Genomic DNA, 18,410 nt, shown 5'->3' with positions numbered 1-18,410 from the left:
TGGAATTTTAACATTGTTGGAGGGGGGGTGCGGTGCACGCTACAAAAGGCAGGAAATTCAGAGTTAGCACTCCTCTGTGCACCATCACCTCCTTTGCACGTGTGCGTTGGAACCGGTGCTCTGTTACCGTCAATATAGCGTGGGGTGTGGCTGCTCATAGGCTGTCTGTGCAGCCTGGTTTCGGCAGCCTCATCTGACGGTAGCGGCCTCCAACCTACGGATACTCCGCAGCCGCAAACGCCGCCGTGGCAAGACTCTCCAATGGAGGCTTTAGGCCTCTCCAAGGCAGGCTTTCCAGCAAGGAGTTAAAATCTGCAGCTACAGGGGTTTGTATTCTGCTTTGGAACCTCTTTGACTTCATTATTCCCTCTAGATATGTCAGCGTTAGACATGCAAATTTAAGAAATATCCCACTAATTTCATATACTTTGTGGCTTGAAGTTTGAAGGCTTTAAGACCATTAAAAAAAAAAAAAGTGATTAATCATAAGAGCAGAATAGTGGGTAACAATCCAGGCTCTAACTACCACAACACCCCTAGTGATTAAATACACAACCTAAAGCTTATGTGTGGACCAAACTCAGTGCAACTCCAGGGGATTAGAGGCAGGTATTTGAGGACAAAATCTGGCTTGCTGTTTGGCAGGGACAGGGATTTGGAAACCCCTTCCACCACCGCATCCATGAAAAATCAAAGGACAGCGAGCAGTAGACAAAGTTCTGTTCTCTTTGAAACAAAGAGCTGCCAAAATGTTCATGTCAGGCTTTTGCTTTTTTTTTTTTTTTTTCTTTTCTTCCCCTTTGGCCAGGCAGAGCTGGGTTGCAGCCGAGCTGTTCACGGCCTCACCCCCACCCAGGGACCATGACTGCTGGGACCAAAAGAGAAAATGCAAAGAGTTTATTAGGCACGCACGTGTTTCGGAGAGCCCTGTAACAGTTTGTGTGCAGGGGTTTTGTTTAAGCATATTGATGATTTGGAGTGTTTGCTTCAGCATCTCATTATGTCCTTTAATGAAACTACTGGCAATGAGGTAGTGATTTTTTTTTTTTGTTTGGTTTGAATTTCTAAAAAGCATAATTTCAGCAATTTTTCTCTGTTCTTACACACACAGAGAAATTGCTTTAGACAGGAAGAATTTTCTAAATTGAGTTAGACTTGAATCAAATAAATGAAAACCTATTTTTAAAAAGGACTGTGGTACTTTGCATTCTTAAAAAAAATTCTTGTATTCCCAATTGTTTTTCAGTAAACTTTCATCGGTCTGTTTAAAGTTCTGCAAGTGTGAATATTCATATTTCAAACATCTGGCTTGCAAATCGAGCATTTCAGATGCACTATATCCTCGCTTACTACAGAATTGTCAGTAAAACTTCAGCAACAACCAACTCATTTCCTCGCCAAGGGCCAGTTCTGCATTATTCACACAAATAGACTTTTTTTCCATTGACTGGAATGAGAGCAGAATCCATCCTGAAATAGTGGCCCCCTGGTTTAATCCATGACAAGAGACAAACAAATAGACCCTTTGAAATGAGTTTCATCTTTTGTGTCCCATTTGTTGTCTGAAGCAGGTGTCAATTGGATCTTTTCCTGTCTGTCTGTGGTTGAAAAGCAACATGTTGTAGTTAACCCCACTTGTAAATTGTAGTATTTTACAGACGCACTCCCTCAGGGCTCCACTAAAAAGCTACTTGAGGCTAAGTGCCAGAAGTCAAAAAAGGGTTAATTTGCTCCCCCCTCTCCATTTCTCATTCTGTTTCAAGTTAGTTCTTGTTTAAAGAAGATCTCTCCAGTGTCTCCATATACAGTAAAAAGACTCTTCGTACAGAGGGGTCTGATCCTGCCTGCGCTGAAGTTCATTTATTTGTAAATCATTGAAAAATTTTCCTTTTATAGTGGGCCCAGCCACAAATTTTCTATTTTCTTGAGCCAATATTCTTATCAACCACTTGCTTTGTGAATCTAGTGCTAGAAACAGCCTCAGAGTTTTTAACCTTGTGAAGAGGCAACTCTGGAACTAAAACTGCAAGAGGCTGGCCCAAATGCCCTGCCGTTCGATCAGGCTGGTGGGCTATCCAGAAAAAACACACCACCAGCGGCTTCAACAGCAACAATAAGCCCACACATCCCATGTTTTCAGAGAATGACATTATGTATAGGAAAACGCACTGGAAATTTATAAGCTGTCACGTGATGTAACTGCATAAAATGAACATCATTTATAGCCAGTGCAATGGAAAGATAAAGCCTGAGCTTGATCGGATGGGGTTGTGTCATTATTCAGTGGCACTTGCCCCTTTTTTGCCCCAGTCTTTCTAATGCCTCCCGTGAGGATTTGTGTAGGGTTGCACCACCTCCTGAAGCCAGTTCTCACTGCATGAGGATATTAACAATAAATAGAAAAGAAAAATCTCAGCTGTTGATTAGCAGCAAGTAACTGTCTCAGGCAGCAAGGTGGAGCTCCAGGTATTGCTTTTTCCATGCCATTTTGTTTCACACTTGCTGTTGTCTTCAGGGTACTGGAGGAGCGAAAATCTTCTACAGACAGGTCAGCTGCCTTGAATAAACACGTACTTTGATCTTCAGTGATTTCCTCAGTTGCATGTACCAAAGCGCTGCACATTCAAACTGTTTTCCCTCCCTCTCTCACAAGTGCTGAGCACTGCTGTAAACCTACCAGAACTGTGTAAAGAGGAGCCTCCAGACAGCCCAGCCCTGTGTCTCCAGCCGACCACAGCACTTTCTGCAAAACTTCTGCCTCTGGCAGGACCAGGAGAGATGTTCGTGTGATTTTCCTGGGCGCTGGTGAGTGGCTGTGCTGTCTCCACCTTCTTCACTAGCACACAGCAGGCGTCAGGTCTGCTGCAGAGGCTGGCTGGGCACCTTTCTGCAGCTGATCTCTGTGCTCTGACCATCTCATCCAGATCCACTCAGATGTTTACCATCCCACCGTGGACAGTAGGTGAAGCTGTTGCTATCCAAACTGCACTTGAGAGCACCAGCTATGTACACATTTGTTTGCCAGACAGTACGCTTGAAGTTGGGTAGCAGAGAATGTTTTTCTTAGAATTAAATACTTTAGAGGAGAGGCCCCAGATTCTCTGTTTTCTTTCTCCGTTGCTTTATTTGACATAATATCATCCTTCTTTAAAGGCACATTTCAAATGATTCCTGTCCTCTGCTAGCTGAGACATTCCCCAAGGAGTCTATCACTATCTGAGATTATGATTATAATTGTAGGTGCTCTGGTATTGCAAACGTGGGCACCGCTGTGTTAAAAGCTATGCCGACAGCAGACACAAACACCAGCCTGGACTTTAACACTGGTGGAAGGAACATCTAATCCAACTGCCCGTCCTTGGTCCAGCACAAATGAATTTGAGACGTCAGCAACTTAATAAAAAACATGAAGGGACACGTGCTCGTTTAAATTCTTTCTTCACCTGCTATAATAGCTATGAGCCTATTCCCCCTGTTTCCTTACAGCATGCCAAATGGCTGTGTAACAGATATGTCTTCACTGAGCACCCTGTCATAATTCATACAGAAGAGAGATTTACTTCCCAGAAGAGCTTTTTTTTTGTGCATCTAAATAAACATACATGTTTTGAAAGACTGTTGCAGATCATTCAGACATCTCTGGATTTGTCATTGGGCTCAGATTTGGGGTACCAGTGGGCCTCAGAGAAAGAGGTGAATGGCAGGAAAATGACCTGCCCTCACTCTCTATATTTCTGCCACCTTTGTTGAACAAAGTCTCTCTGTAATGACAGGACTGTGGCATTTTTCCACTTGCTTCAGTACATGGTGTGGAGTATTTACCTGGAAACATTCACTGGAGATTCCGTTATGGAAAAGAAGAGGGTTTTTATCACTAATACTATGTACCTCCTAAAGCACTGGCTCAAAGCTGAGAAACCTCAGCGTAAAGTCAACACTCTGGTATTAACAGGCATCAGAATATGCAGGTTTCAAAACCAAATGTTTCATTGATGTGGCATAATTTTGACTTGACAAAGCACTGCACAAAGATACTAGGAAATCCAGAGCATTGGCTATCAAGCAGAGGAACTGATTTAGTAAGAACAATAAAATAAATCCCCTAAAGCCTCTATCCAGGAGGCATAACTAGACTAGGGAGATCCTTACCTGTGCCAGTGCAGCAATGCACTAGCAGGAGTCTGAGCTGCCTTGCACAGGCTGTGTTCTAGCTGTGTTAAATCACCTAAGTGAAGCCAGGTGACACTTATCACCTGAAGCCATCAAGAAATGAGCTGTATTTTCTTTACCTTCTTTGTGGGAGTTAAAGCCTCACTGCAACAGAGACAGCTAAACTCTTTTTTTAGGAGACAGTCAGCCCTTCATCTCACCCAGCATCACAGCATTTGCTGTGAAATCCTCCTTTCCCTTCCCTGCTGCAGAGCTGTCCTTCAGCCACTCAGCTGGCTTTCATTTTGGTTTTGTTTTTTTTTAAATAAAGTTCCTGATCTCCAAAGTCACTAAAGTTATCTTGAAAAAAAGCCAATTGCAAGCCAGCGATGTGATATTTTCCCTGGGGAAGTGAAGGGTTGAAAACCATAGGTGTGGAAGGTGTGACTTGCTCTGTTTATCTCTATTTTTTTAACTACCAGAAACGCTGCTGCTCTGCTACGCTGCTGGACACAGGACGAGACTTGTCAGAAGTGATCAGCCAACTCAAGCCTCAGTTACACAACCCCTTATGGTGATTTACAACTTTTTCACCCATCAGCTGGGCCAGGGCCAGGACCTCCTCACTCTGCTTTTAGCTCCCACCAGACCTGTTCACGTGAAGCTCCTTCTCTGCGGTACCCACTGCCATGCACCCGCAGAGAGCCTCTGTATGTATGCACAGGGTGAGCTGCCACATTATTCATTGTTAGATGTAATAATTTAAATTTAATGATAAATTCAGCTGAGAAAATTTAATGGCTCACTGCTGCCAAAACGCAGGGCTGCCACATGGCTGGCACTGCAGCCAGAAAAACCACCAGGAAAGCACTTGCCTCAGCTGATGTGCTACGACTTGCTGAACCAAGGTAACTCAATCAGGTGTCTGAGCCTTTACTCTATTCGTAGCACTCATCTCAGCTAAACCAACCCAGGCACTTTTGCAGCGATAAAACAGTGTTCAGAGGAAAGGGGTTTTCTGGTTTTACTGTATTTCTCTAAAGACGCAAAAATTGCCTTGTGGCAAGCTCTTATGAAAGTCAGCAGAATTTAGGCTCTCTGGGCACTTCTGAAAAATGTTGCCCGGCGTGATGATTCCCACAGTCCTGTACTGCTGCATCTTGGCAACCGCTACAGTGCAGTTGCACATCATCAGTACAAAAATGTGCAGCATATTGAAAAGTGAAAATGTGGCGGAGTGTAAAATAAACAGAATTCGGTATTAAAAAAAAAAAAAACAACAAATAGCAGGCGGGAAGCTGGACTGGACTGTTTTCTCCATTTCCATATTCCATAATTCAGACTACTCATTATACATTTCCGCTTTTGCTTCAAGTTTTCATAAAGTGGCCGCTGAATTTCCAGTCTGTCACACAAGGCACTGCAGAATTCAGAAAGCTTGACCCAGCCGTTAGGCCCAGCTGGTGGCAAAATATGTAGACGGGAAGGAAAGCACTGGTCTAGGAGAAGCAGGAAAATGAAGAACTCCAAGCTAATCGGTTCTTTTAAAAAGAGGGTGGTTACTATTCAAGTTGTAATTTATTGAGATAAAGGAAAACCATGCATCACAGAAAGACTTAGGTTGCCTGCAGGGGAAGGCTACACTTTTTTTCTTTCCTTTTTTTTTTAGCGAAGACCCTTGTGTGTGCATTTGCAGCTTATAGCTAAGAGGTTGGAGCTAGAAGCTAATCAGCCATTCTGTCTCCTATCTGCTGATCTGCTGGTGTTGGGGGAAGGGGAATGTGGGCAAACAGGCATTAAATTCCACTGGCAGGCGACGGGAAGGTATTCCTTGATAAGCAGCATCCAAGATGATGAGCCGTAAAGCAAAGCCCCTGTGAGGAAGCAGGGGAAGAGGCAAGGAAAGCTTTAGCCATCTGTCTTAACCCAGCCTTGCTCAATGCTCTCCAGAGCAGAGGTCACCACCAACAATAATAACCCTCGAGAAGCCAGACGTATGCTTTCCATTCACCAATAATCTACAAAGCGTCTTAGGGTGAAATCCTGGCTCCTCTGAAGTCAATGGGAGCTTTGCCAACGACTTCAGTGGAGCCAGGTTTTCATCCCAGATAATTTTAAAGCAACCCCCAGGCTTAAAGATAAAACAACAGCATCCTGGGAGTGGGCGCAGGCAGGAGCAAGCTGAGGAGGGCGGACAGGGCTCTACCAGCCACGCTCCCCTGAAAAGCTATCAATCTTACAGACAGGATGCCTCCCCAGTCCTGGAGCAATACCAGGGTTGACAATAAAGGGGTAAAGTGGACAAGCAGGTAAGCACCAATATCTTTCAACTGCTGGGACAACTCGGGTGCAGGACTCAACTGAGCCATGGTGCTCTGACACAAAACCCAGTGGCGTTCACACCAGTTAATGTATTGCTCCCACCTGTGTACTCGCTTCTGAGATAAAGCATGTAAAGTGACTTATGTTGTGTTATATTATATCATACTGTATTTTTTTCTCCACCACGTCCTCTCCAGCAATTCTCACACTGGCCTTGAAGGATGTCACCTGGCGGCACTCATCCAAAATAGGGATTTTTTCATGCTTGAGCAGGTACAATTGACGTGCTATTCATTTCAGTCACTAGGACCACCCAGACTCTGCAAGTGCTGTGTCTCACTTAGGCAATGCTTTGTTTTTCAGGACTCATAACACCAAGTGTAGGGGCCTGCATGGCAATGTTTTGGGGTCAGTATGCGATGTGGTCAACCAAGATGGCCACAGGAGGAGACAGGAACACAACCAGCAGGACATGCCAGTCAGGATATCACAAATTCAGCCCCAGACACAATTTTTTGGCTTTGAGCACTGAAGGTAGCACGATGGCCGTGGATAACTGTCATGCATTTTTGTTGACAGGCTGGCGTAAAGAAGACCACGGGGTTTTTCACCTGGCAGCACCATGACTGGAGCCAACAGATCCCTGAAACATCTTCCTGGGATAGAGTCCTCATCACCTGATGGAGGCTGCAACATGGACAGCTGCGCCCCCGCTTTGAAGCTGTTTAATGAGGAAAGCAGGATCTGTGGGGCTGAAGAGGGGCAGGAGACCAGACGATGAGCTACCGTGGCGTACTGATTCCTCACGCATCAGCTGAGCTATGCTACCTGACCGTGTAGTGCGCTTGTCGTATCACAAATGCTGTATAAAATGTGTGAATTTAACCCTGTTTTGAAAAGCTTGGCCTCAGAGCATTTCCCCTGACACTGTCAAGGGGCTGGGAGTGCACAGGAGCCGTGTCTCTTATCACCAGATGGAAAAGAAATGGAAGGTAAAAGCTGGGGGTGGAGAGGCAAAGTATGAGCCATGAACCTTCACGGGGAAGGAGCTATCAAAGAAACACACCTCTCTTACCCCAGCACCTCTGTTGGACCCACTTGCTGATTCACTTCCCTGCTGGGTGCCCATAACTGCATCCGGGAGCAGCATCCCCCTCAGTCTACTGATGGATCTCCTCCCCCAGGCAAACCCTGACTTCATTTTCCAGGGACTACATGGTAGCTGCTAGAGCAAGTGGTCTCTCAGCCAGGAAAAGAGAGCCTTTCCCTTTGCTTTTAAGTCCATCTCCCCTACAGGTTGCAATTCAGCCGTCTGGATTCATCGATTAATTCATCTGCTGATTTAACAGTGTTTGTGAATTTAAATCGGCATCTACGGCGCACGTGTGCGCACTCTCTGCTCTCCAGTCGCCCCCAGCACAGCCACGCAGGCAGTATCGCCGTACCCAACTTTTTCAAGCGGGAAGAGGCTTCGGTTGCTCGCTGCCCTCCACTCACTGCTAATAGTAGCATTGCACTGTCCCTCGCCGTCTTTCCACAACAGCTTAATGCATAAAACTTAATGTCCCACGAGGAAACACGCACCAGTACGGGCCCATCTCATCTGGATTAAAGATGTCTTTTGGTTCAGTCTCTTTCATAAGGCGAGGAAGAACTTACATTACCCAGAGCTCGGCGGCAGATCCATGTGTGTGTTTTTCACCAGGCTGTCACTTGGACTGTTTCGCATTATGAGCCTTCAGTCTCGCTCTGGCTGTCGATTTGTACTATTAAGCTCTGAAATACAGAACTCACGTGCCAAGTTTCCACTTTTCTTCAACAGCCGGGATCCACCAACAGCCACTAGGTAGGGTCAGACTTTGGCAAACCTGGAGGACAGTTCTCCTGCCCCTTTGCAGCCCATCTCCCCGTGCCTGCCTCCATTTTGTGCTCACTGCCGCTGGCGTGCCTGCCCTGGGGCACAGCCGCGGGCTGCTAGGATCACAGCAATGGCGGGAGGAGGAGAGCCCAGGCCAACCGATGACAGCTGAAGTACATCAGTGTTTTTATCTTCTCAATATTTTGATTAGCCCAAGGAATGTTTGGGTTAAAAAACCCACATTTTTTAAAAGCCACGTGGTGGTCCCACGGGCTGTTACGGCTTTATGTAATGTTGAATAGCTCTGTATGATCTGCCGCATAACCGAGAGCATCAGTGTGATACAGTTTATCATGCATTTATTATATGCATTAGACGCATTTATCAGCGAGTGATTCCCCGAGATGGAGGGGTTATACCTCGCTGTAACTCACTCAGGGCAGCCCAGCAGGAGACCCTACCCTGCACGACCGTCTGTGCCGATCCTTCCTACTGCAGTGCTAATACAGAACACGTTGCAGATTAAAAATCCTTAAATCTGAAGGTTTTGGTTTTGTGGCTTTTTGGTCACATCTTTAACGATACTCCAGAGCAATTATTTTAACCATATTCCTGCTCGATGGTTAATCACTTGCAGTGGTTATCACAGGAAGGGAAACCTCTCTTACTCAAAGGGTACAAGACATCATTACGACTCATTTGTGACTGCAGCCTTCAGATGAACCAAGACCTGCAAGAGGCCTCCCACCAGCTCCAACTCTCCTCACACCCCAAATCTGCCATCTTCCCAGCTCAGGCACACTGCGGGCACAGGCTCCCATGACACGCCGCGGCCTCTGCGGGCACTGCATGCTGGAAGCACACCTCACCTCTACGTCACAGGATCCTTGCTGAGGACGTTGGTCTCAGACTGAAAATGTTTTGGATGGGGAACAATTTTTCCTCCAATTTGCCCATTTGGCCATTTTGATACCAATTCAGCCTCCCAGCTGTCATACACTCGCACAGGCCCCGATCGCTTGTATCCTCATTTTTACACATAATATTCCCAGTTGTGGAAGAACGACAACAAAGATTCCAAAACTCCTGGCTTTTGTTAGGTGACTTTATCTTTCAAGTTTATTTGAGCTGGGTTTGTTCTTGTTACACTGAACTACATCTTCAGCACTCGGAAAGAGGTTTGGCTCCATCAGACTGGATGCAAAGATAGTGACTTACAGCAAGTGATAATCTAACCCTCATTTTCACGTATTTTCAAATTCACTTTAATTTTAAATTTGGGGGCCTCCCATCCAAGAAAGTTTTTCTCCACTGTACTTACACCACCAGCAACCAAGAGGAAGGGAAGCGACAGCAAGGGATGCAAAACCCCAGCAGCCCGAGTCCTGGGGACACAACACTTGAGCACATCTCCGAGCAGCGGTGGAGGTCACTGTGCAAGGTGCAGCCGTCAGCTCACGGGACGGGGTGCGCAGGGCCGCGGCGGGGTGCCCACGGGACGGGGTGCCCACGGGACGGGGTGCGGCAGGGTACACAAGGAGGAGGGGAGCAGGGCGGGGGGGGGGGCGATGCTGGGCTGCAGCAGGAGCTGTGGAGAGGGAGAAGAGAAAAGAGGGGAGGGAAGGACAGCAGGGGAGGGAGGCAGGGCGGTATAAAAGCATCCGACACGCACCTCTCCCGACACAGAGCGAGGGAGCGAGAAAGTTGGACTGGAAGCAGCAGCGGGAGCAAGGAGGAGAGCCAGCCGCTTGCAAACACGCACGCACGGTGGCAGGAGAGAGTGCGGAGCTGCCCTGCCAGCCCTAGGGCCACTGGAGGGAAGAGAGAGGAGAGATGGAGCCAGGTATCCAGCTCCGAGGGAGGGCAGGCAGCTAAAGCTTTTTGCAGACCCTCGCCCTCCGTCTCCCCCCGCCATTCCCCCACGGCCGAGCCGGGGGGGCAGAAAGGAGGAAAGGGGGGATCGGGGGTGGGGGGGAAACAGCGAGCTGCCCCTCTTCCCCCGCGGGGAGCTCGCAGCCGCCCCGTCGAGGGCTGGGAGCCGGCGGGGGTCGCGGTGCGGCCCCGCTCCCCCACGCCCCCGCCGCGAGGGGCCGGGCCGGGACCCGTGGGGCGGGCAGGCCGGGGCGACGCCTCGACGGGCGTCGTGAGGGGAGGGGGGAGCGGCGGGGCGGGCGAGGACACGGCGGAGAGGGGAAGCTGGTCCAGGGGCCACCCCCATCCCCTCGCGAGGAGGGAGGCGATAGCCCCAAGCTCTCTCCTCCCCTCGGAGCGTCCCGGCTTCCCCGCCATGTGAGAGTCGTCCCCAGCCCCCCCCGCCTCTCCTGCCTCCCTCCCGCCCTCCTCCCTCTCACTCGCACACAAGCTCCCGGCTCCCCCCCGTCCTCGCAGCGTCTCCCTGTTGGCAGCCGAGCCGCCCTGCTCTCCGCCGGTCCGCAGCATCTCGAGGCGGCGGGGGCTCGGCCCGCCCGCTCCCTCTCTCGCTCCCTCCGACGGCCCACGGTGACTCTGGATTGCAGGGCTGCCCACAGAGACGCCGCCGGTCTGCGGCCCCGTCGCGGCTACCTGCCGCCCCCCACCGCAGCCGGGCAGCGCCGGGATTTTCGCCGCCGCCGCGGCGTCCCGCCCCGACGTGGCTCCGCCGTGGTGTGGCGGCCCCCGCTGCTGCTGCTGCTGCTGCCGCCGCTGCCCCGCGCCCGCCGCCCGCCCCGCCGACGCCGAGAGCGGCGCGGTCCCCGCCGCCCCTCCTGCGGCTGCCGCGGCCGGCCCTGGGGCCGGGGCCGCTCCGCCGGCGGCGGCGGCCCCGGCGGCGGCGGCGGCCGCCGCGGCTCCTCCTCCTCCTCCGCCTCCTCCACGGCCGCCGCCGGCGCGGGGCCCTAAAGCCGCCCGGCTCAAGAGGATGGTGCGGCTGGCGGCCGAGCTGCTGCTGCTGCTGGGGCTCCTCCTGCTCACCTTGCACATCACCGTGCTGCGCGGCGGCGGCGAGCCGCACGCCCCCGCGGGCGCCGGCAACCACAGCCAGCGGCAGGTGAGTGCCGCCCCGCCTCCCTCCCTCCCTCCCCCGCGCCCGCGCGCGACAGAGCGGCCGCCCTGCGCCCCGCCAACGGCCGCTCCCTCACGCGTGGCCAACGACCTCCACCTGCCTCCCTTGAGGGCTGTGGGGCGGCGGCGCCACCGCGGGCCGGCTGTGCTGAGGCGAGCCGGCGCCCTGCACCTGCTTCGGCCGCGGCTCCCTCCGCCGCTCAGCGCCCATGTTGAGGCCAAGGCTGCCGCCAGGTACTCGCCCGCTGGAGGGCTTTCCTTGCGCGGCGCCCGGGAGTGGCTTCTTCCCCACCTTGGTTTTACGCTCTTTCAAGGGACAGAGGTAGGAAAAAGCAGAGCCGCTATCCCCGCGCCATGTTTTGACACCGTACTGGAGGCGTCGGGGCAGCTCCCGGGCGCGGGCAGGCGGCGGCCATCTCACCTGGGGTGCGGGGATGGAGACAGGCCGGGCTGCGTCCTACCCAGGGCCTGCCTTGCCAGGATGCAGCCTTCCCCAGGGCAAGAAACAACTAAACAGGTGTGTGGCGTTAGGAAATACGGGAACAAAATGCACGGCTTTCCTTGGAAAGTTTATCGAGAAGCAGGTGGATATTCGGTCCAGACATGGCCAAGAAGCTTAGGGTGATAGGTGTTTGTGACCGTAAAGGACAAGGCTTGCGACTCAGCCAGCCTGTTCCAGTCTCCTGATCCTGTGAAACTGCTGGTGAATTATGTCTATCAGAGGTAAAGGACTTTTTTGTTCTGTTTCCTTATTTTTGCAGGGGGTTCTTTTTTATTCAGTATCAGGTGTTGCTATTCATTCTAAGTGGCTGGAGACAGTGATAAAAGCTGCAGAATCATCAAAATCCCCAGGCAAGGCTTGTAAATCTCTGGTTGGTTGCATGTACCCTGTATCCAAGTGTTAAAGAAAAATCAACCACCAAATCATGCGAAGAACTGACAGAAGATCTATAATTATTATCACCATTGATTTACATAAACCCCTCATCTCAGAAAGTGTCCTAGCACCAGTAGAACCCATTATAAGGAGAGCACAGGCTGTAACAATCACTCTGTTTGCATGGGATCCCTGGCTGGTGGTCCACGAAGTGAAACCGCTAGCCAACAGGAGGGAACCCAGATCTGCAGACTTAACATCCCAGTCACAAGCTGGAATCAGGTCCTCTTAACTCAGAAAACCTCCTGTTGAACTTGGTGGGAGTCTTGCTTGGGAGTGGTTGGCTGAATGCTTTGGGTAAGGCCCCACGATGCTGTCTCTCTTTGAGTTGCAGTTTTATCACTGGCTTGACATTCCAGGATGATTTTTTTTTTTAATATCTTCAAGATTTCTGGTAATAACGTCTTATAACTGATGCTGTCTTTCCTCATGGGCACTTGAAAAGCCTTTTAAAATGATGTTCCTTGGAAAAGTAAATTTGGAGTAGTTTTTTATGAGGTGTTTGCTATCATTAGAATAACCCTGAATTTGCCTTTTCTTGACAGGCTTGTAACATAATGAGGGAAACATCTGGGCAAGTGGGAACTCTGGGTGATGCCATTTCCCTGAGGAGCTCTTTTTAGAGCACTGTTGTGAGGTTAGGGTGAAACAAGAGGAAAATGATCTTCAGCTAATTATCCAATTGTACTTGGCTGCCTCGTGAAAATCTGTTGATTGTTGGCTTCAAGAATTTTTTCTGTCTGGTGATTTTTTTTTTTTTTTTTTAACAGATAACTTAATGAAACTGTGCCTTTAAGCATCGTGATAGCTTTAGCAGTTCATATTTTCATCATGTTTTGTTATTTGTATAATTGAAACTTTTATATACTTCCCAACTGAATTGATTCTGCAGTTATGTATTTGAGAGGGTGTTTCTGTACAAGACATTATGGGAGGAAAGTGTATTGATTAGAGCAATCAGTTAAACAGATTAAGTCTAGCAATTTTTTGGTTTTATAACTTGCATGGATTCCGTTGCTAGCTGGAAAATACTGTAACTTGCCTTAGAAAATTGTACTCTGTCAGGCAGATGCTTCCATTCAGAGCATCACAATATAGATCTCGATGGCAAGTTTGCCCTGGGATCTTCAGATTTTGGGGTTTCTTGGGCTGTTATCGTGGCACATACAGAAGTGAAGTGCAAAATCCTAGTGCATTGCATTCCCAGGTAAAGAGTCAGTGTGGAAAGTAAAACTGCCCCAAACCAGATTTGTAGGTATAAGCAAATAGAAATCTCTCGGGTTGCTATCGCTTATACTGAAAAAAACCGTGTGTTTTTTTCTGTCTTGGTAGGTCAATGGAGAGAAAAGATGGTGAGAAGTGATTAGGTCAGTGTTTCGTTTGATGAAATTTCATTTGACGAAGTCTGTTGCGCACATTGTGGCAAATCCAGGAAAGAGTAATCTGTTTATAGATGTATTTTGACAGGGCAAATTTGTATAAAAACAAACTGGCTATTCTCAAATGCAGGGTATAGTATTTTAGGACTTAGGCAGTCTGTCTGCGTAAATAAAGTCGTCAGAACTTGGTCCTTGTGTGTCTGAAAGAAAATCTGAAGTGTTAGTCTTAGTTTAACAAACAAACAAACCAACCAACCAAACAAAAAAAAACCCAAGCCCCAAACAGCTAGCACATCCTTGAGCCTTGTTACATAAAACAGATTCAGGAGGAATCCTTAGTAATCTTAAAATATTGTTGGAGATTTAAACAGTATAACATACAAACTTGTAGTCATTTGAAGTGTGATTAAGGGAAGAAGAGCTTCTCTTTCTCCCATCGCTTGGTCCTTCAAATGAGGGAAGGATTTTGGAGGGTAGATTTTGATTTCTTTTGGTCTTTCAGTTATGTTAACCTCTGCAATTAATTAGCCTGATAGATGAAAGAAATCCAGAAGAACTTCCATCCTAAAATTAAACAAGTTATTTCTTCCTCTCTCTTACTTTTGGTGCCCTTCCTTGTACTGTGCGTGTCTCTCGAGTTCCCAGATGTCGGGGATCGTGTTGTGCCGCTGTGAGTGGCTGTAATGAAACAGCAGTGAGGAGAAAACCCTGATGTATTCTGCTGGTCCTCTTTGGGATGAGCGAGATACAGGCACAGGTTTCCTCAGTTCACTGCTGCAGAAATAGGCACTGGACCTCTGTGTTGCTGCAGTTTCATGCTGCTGTTAGAATTGCTTTGTGGTAGTGTAAACTAACCTAAAATGGGAAATCCAGATTGGAGTTGTAAAATATCTTGCAGTTTTGAGTTATGAGAGGGAGTCCGCCTTTTGTTTGTCAATCAGATTTTATTCTCTCCTTCCATCTCTACCAAAAAAAAAAAAAAAGGGAGAATTGGGGGCGGTGGGGGAGATGTTTTTTTTTTTACTGGTGAGAACTCTATTAGGTATAATTTAATGAGCATCCAGAAACTATTGTGGAGTATATTTATGAAATAAATAAGTACAGACTTTTGCTTCTGAATAAAAGCAAGTGAAGCTATATTAAGAGATGGAAAAATGCTGCTGGGGTATGTTTTTATCTTTTTGCATAGTTGTAAAATGAAGGGAGGGCTTGAACATAAATTTTGCAAGACGTTTGTAATACTTTACGATGCTTTAAAATCTGTGCTTTCATTCTGAGAGAAAAAATTTCATCAAGAAGTTTATTCCGATCATTTGTAATTTTTCCGTAGCAGGCTTTGCACACCAAGAAAAACAGAGTTCCCATACCAAGAAAAATGACCTTGTAAAATATAGTAACAGAGCCACCAACAAGCCACCACTTCATATGCCATAGCACATGAAGTCAGATTCTCCACTGCAGTGCTTGCAGCAGTGTTACATTAGCATGAAACCCAGTAGTTGTGCGTAAAGCTGGAGCCATGTAAGAGGACATAATTTGAAAAGAAGCACAATGCTGTAAACAGCTTTTTACTTTTAATCTCCTTGCTCCTGTCCTTGCCCCCCTCCTCAATAAGCATGCAAGCAATTACAGCATGTCAGAAATGTTCTCTGAGCCCTACCAGAGGAAACACATTTTGCTGCTTATAAACGGTTGCACAAGAGTCTCTCTCCAAGCCATGTGAGGAGTCCTTTACAGGGCTGAGCTCTTAATTTTCTCCTAAGATCCACAGCTTAACACACTGAGAAGTTCAGAAATAGTCTGTTACCTTTGCTGGGGTGCATTTCAGTCTTTTTAAGGTTTATGCGTCCTGCTGCCCCTTGTACTGGATTCAGGCAAATTGCAAAATGATCTCCAGTCAGATACAGTGGCATATTTCAGCTTTCTGAGTTTAAGTAAGACTCTAGCTGTTTACTTGGGAGAGTTTTAGACTGAGTTTTTTAAGGCTTATTGGAGCTCTGGAGTTTTACATTTGGTTAGTTCTATAGCAACTGATTGTCTAAATCATCTTTGAAAAATTGTCGATGCAAAATGTTGAATTCATGTTTTCCAGACTGTCCTTAGCCTACATAAGATGCCAAGAAGCGGATGTACATCATATATTTAATACAAGCACTAAATCCTTCTGTGCCTTAAGAGCAGTTTATATATTACATAAATAAATTTCAGAGCAGGTGGCTTGTGAATGAAGTAGGCTGATTCTCTGAAAACCAAAATCTCTTTTGGCGAGATGGTTACTCATCACAGAGGATGCTCTGTTTTGTGCCTTTTGACAGTGATGGTAAAACCTGCCTGTTCTCAGGAGGCTTTGCTGTATAGGTTCTTAGCTAAAGCTCACCCTTACCATTAGCATATGTTCTTCCAGTTACGCACTAAGCCTTATGAATGACTTACACCATGTGCAGCTCATTCTCTCATCTCCCAAGGGAGAGAATTATGTGTGCTCTTTAGTGGTTTTGCTAGTGGGCTGTGGCTTGTTCCAGGATCTAGGGGGAAGGAAGGGTGATTAGCTTTACGTGTGCTGCTGCTGTGCACGTGGAAGCAACAGATAAAATGGGAAATGAGGGTGAAGGAGTGAGACCGCTGCACTGAGTGGAGCATTCACTGTTGTCCGTGGCTCCCAGGAGAGATTCGTCCACCTTACAAACCTGGCTGCAGGAAAACTCCAGAAAGTTTAATTAAGCTTCTCTTCATACCTATTCCTTTGATTAATTTTCTAGTGAACTAAATCATCCCTGGTGGGAAGGAGCTACCGCACCTTCAGGGTAGGATGTGACAAGCTTTTCAATATCTAAGACTACTGCAATCATTTCAAACATGGATTCAGGTTATATTTAGTTATGGCTGCAAGGAGCAATGTCAGGCAGGTACGAATGTAACTTCCTATATTAGATTTGACCAAGATGTTTGGATGAAGTATATTTTGCTGAACTTCAGTTCAACAGCTAGTAACTACCATACTGCTCGTCTTGGATCATCACTGATAAATACCTGGCACTGAATCACGGGGTACCTCTCAGTTTTGTTTCTGCAACTACAGCTTGGAGCAGTTTTTTCCTGGTGCCTTATACAGATGAGTCTGTTGGAGTACTTGATTTCTGTTTTGAGCAAGATTTAGGATAATTTTCCAGCTCTTTATACTATTGGGGTATTTGGCGGGGGAGGGGGGAACCAGTGTATGTAATCCTAAATTAATTCTGGGCCACATGGTGGCTTTATGTCCATTCCCATGGGCCTGGGGACAGACACAAATCACAGTGACTGCTGCAGGGCAGAGACAATCTTGCTTTTGCCTTTCTCTGCTCTCAGCCCATCCTTACCTGTGGGGCTCTGTGTTGGGGGAAAGTGGTTAAAGGGAAGCCTACTAACATGGGGTTCTGAGCCCTGTGTGGTCAGGCGACTGACTCATGGTAGTGAAAGGAGTGGTAGGTTTGAATCTGGTTCCTGAGAAGATCTAGAGCTGTAATGATCCCCTGTGCTAACAGTGAGAGTAGAGAGAGAAGGCACGAGTACGTAGAGATCCTGGAAGGAGCTGGATTGGTACTTCTCATGTTGAATCATCTAACTTGGACAATCAGCACTTGTTCTGGAGTAGCTTTTATTTTGCAGTCTTTGTTGATCATGTAAAGAGAAGTCTGTTCTACAGAGGAAGAACACAGCTGGTCCATCACAGCTCTAACAGCAGTGTAACAGCGGTACAACCGCATTGCTGCCGACCCCTTGCTGTTAGCTCCTCGAGCTGTGGTTGTCAGCTCTTAGGTTCAGTCACATTTCCCTGCTCTGTCCTTTCTTAATTCCAACTGTCCACAAAAACAGGAAGCCTAGAGTTGAAGCTCTGTTGTTGGTCTTTATGAACCCAACAATTTCATCATCATTTTACTGTCTGGAGCTGGTCACTGTGTACGCCCTTGTGATTTTTAACATACATGTTATGACCTGCTAATAGGGAACCCAGCCCGAGTACGTCAGCATACTAAGCTTTTCAACACCTTGCTCTGCTGTGGAATTCTTTTGCTCGGGAGACATCTGTTTAACCAATCAGTAAATATAAATTGGGAACCATGTTTTGAATTCAGCAGTTGTTCTTTTGTCTCTACTTATATCTACTACACCTGTATATTAATAACCAATGTATTATTATTCCAAAATGGTGGAAAACATCTTAAAAGAAAACAAGGAACAATGAAAGAATTATTGATTAGGTGAAAACTCCATCTGTGCTGTGTCGCAGCACCTGAAAACTTTACAGAAAGTAAAGTGCAGATGACAGTAGTATTGATGATGATGATGCAGACTAGGCTATCTTTGCCTGCCAAACTAATACGTAAATGTACTAGTCATGTTTGAAAAGCTTTATAGAATAGTATGTGATGGAGGTAGACATGACTTCTGAAAACCCAGTCATTGCTATGTAGAAGTGCACAGAATACAAGTAATGGTATGAAGTTATTTTGCCACGCAATTTTTATGCTTACGTTCTTCTGAGTTGTCACTTTAAAATTTTGAAATGCACTCATACTTAAAATATGTATGCAGACAACTTAGATGTTTCCTTACACAAACATAAACTAAAAAATTGAAGCAATGTAGTTTTTCTTTGTGCTTATATCATGAAAGTATAGCGATAGACAAGATTTAGCAGCTTTGGCAGGTTTAATTGTCTGAGTTGGTTGCTTTTCGCTCTTCT

General features: G+C 47.2%; 1 protein-coding gene across 1 annotated transcript in view; it reads left to right on the top strand.

Annotated features, from left to right (window-relative positions):
- Positions 1–11,225: 11,225 nt before the first annotated feature.
- Positions 11,226–18,410, top strand: part of ISM1 (isthmin 1) — a gene marked incomplete at both ends in the record, with an annotated part of 38,236 nt that continues 31,051 nt past the window's right edge. Inside the window, one exon of the mRNA XM_081997157.1 lies at positions 11,226–11,354. Within this exon, the coding sequence (XP_081853283.1) occupies positions 11,226–11,354 (129 nt within the window). The remainder of the gene's footprint in view (positions 11,355–18,410) is intronic.

The sequence above is a fragment of the Phaethon aethereus genome, assembly GCF_964289735.1.
Source record: "Phaethon aethereus genome assembly, chromosome: 3".
Taxonomy (NCBI): Eukaryota; Metazoa; Chordata; class Aves; order Phaethontiformes; family Phaethontidae; genus Phaethon; species Phaethon aethereus.
Note: the sequence above shows the minus strand (reverse complement) of the source record. Positions and strands in the feature narration are given on the sequence as shown.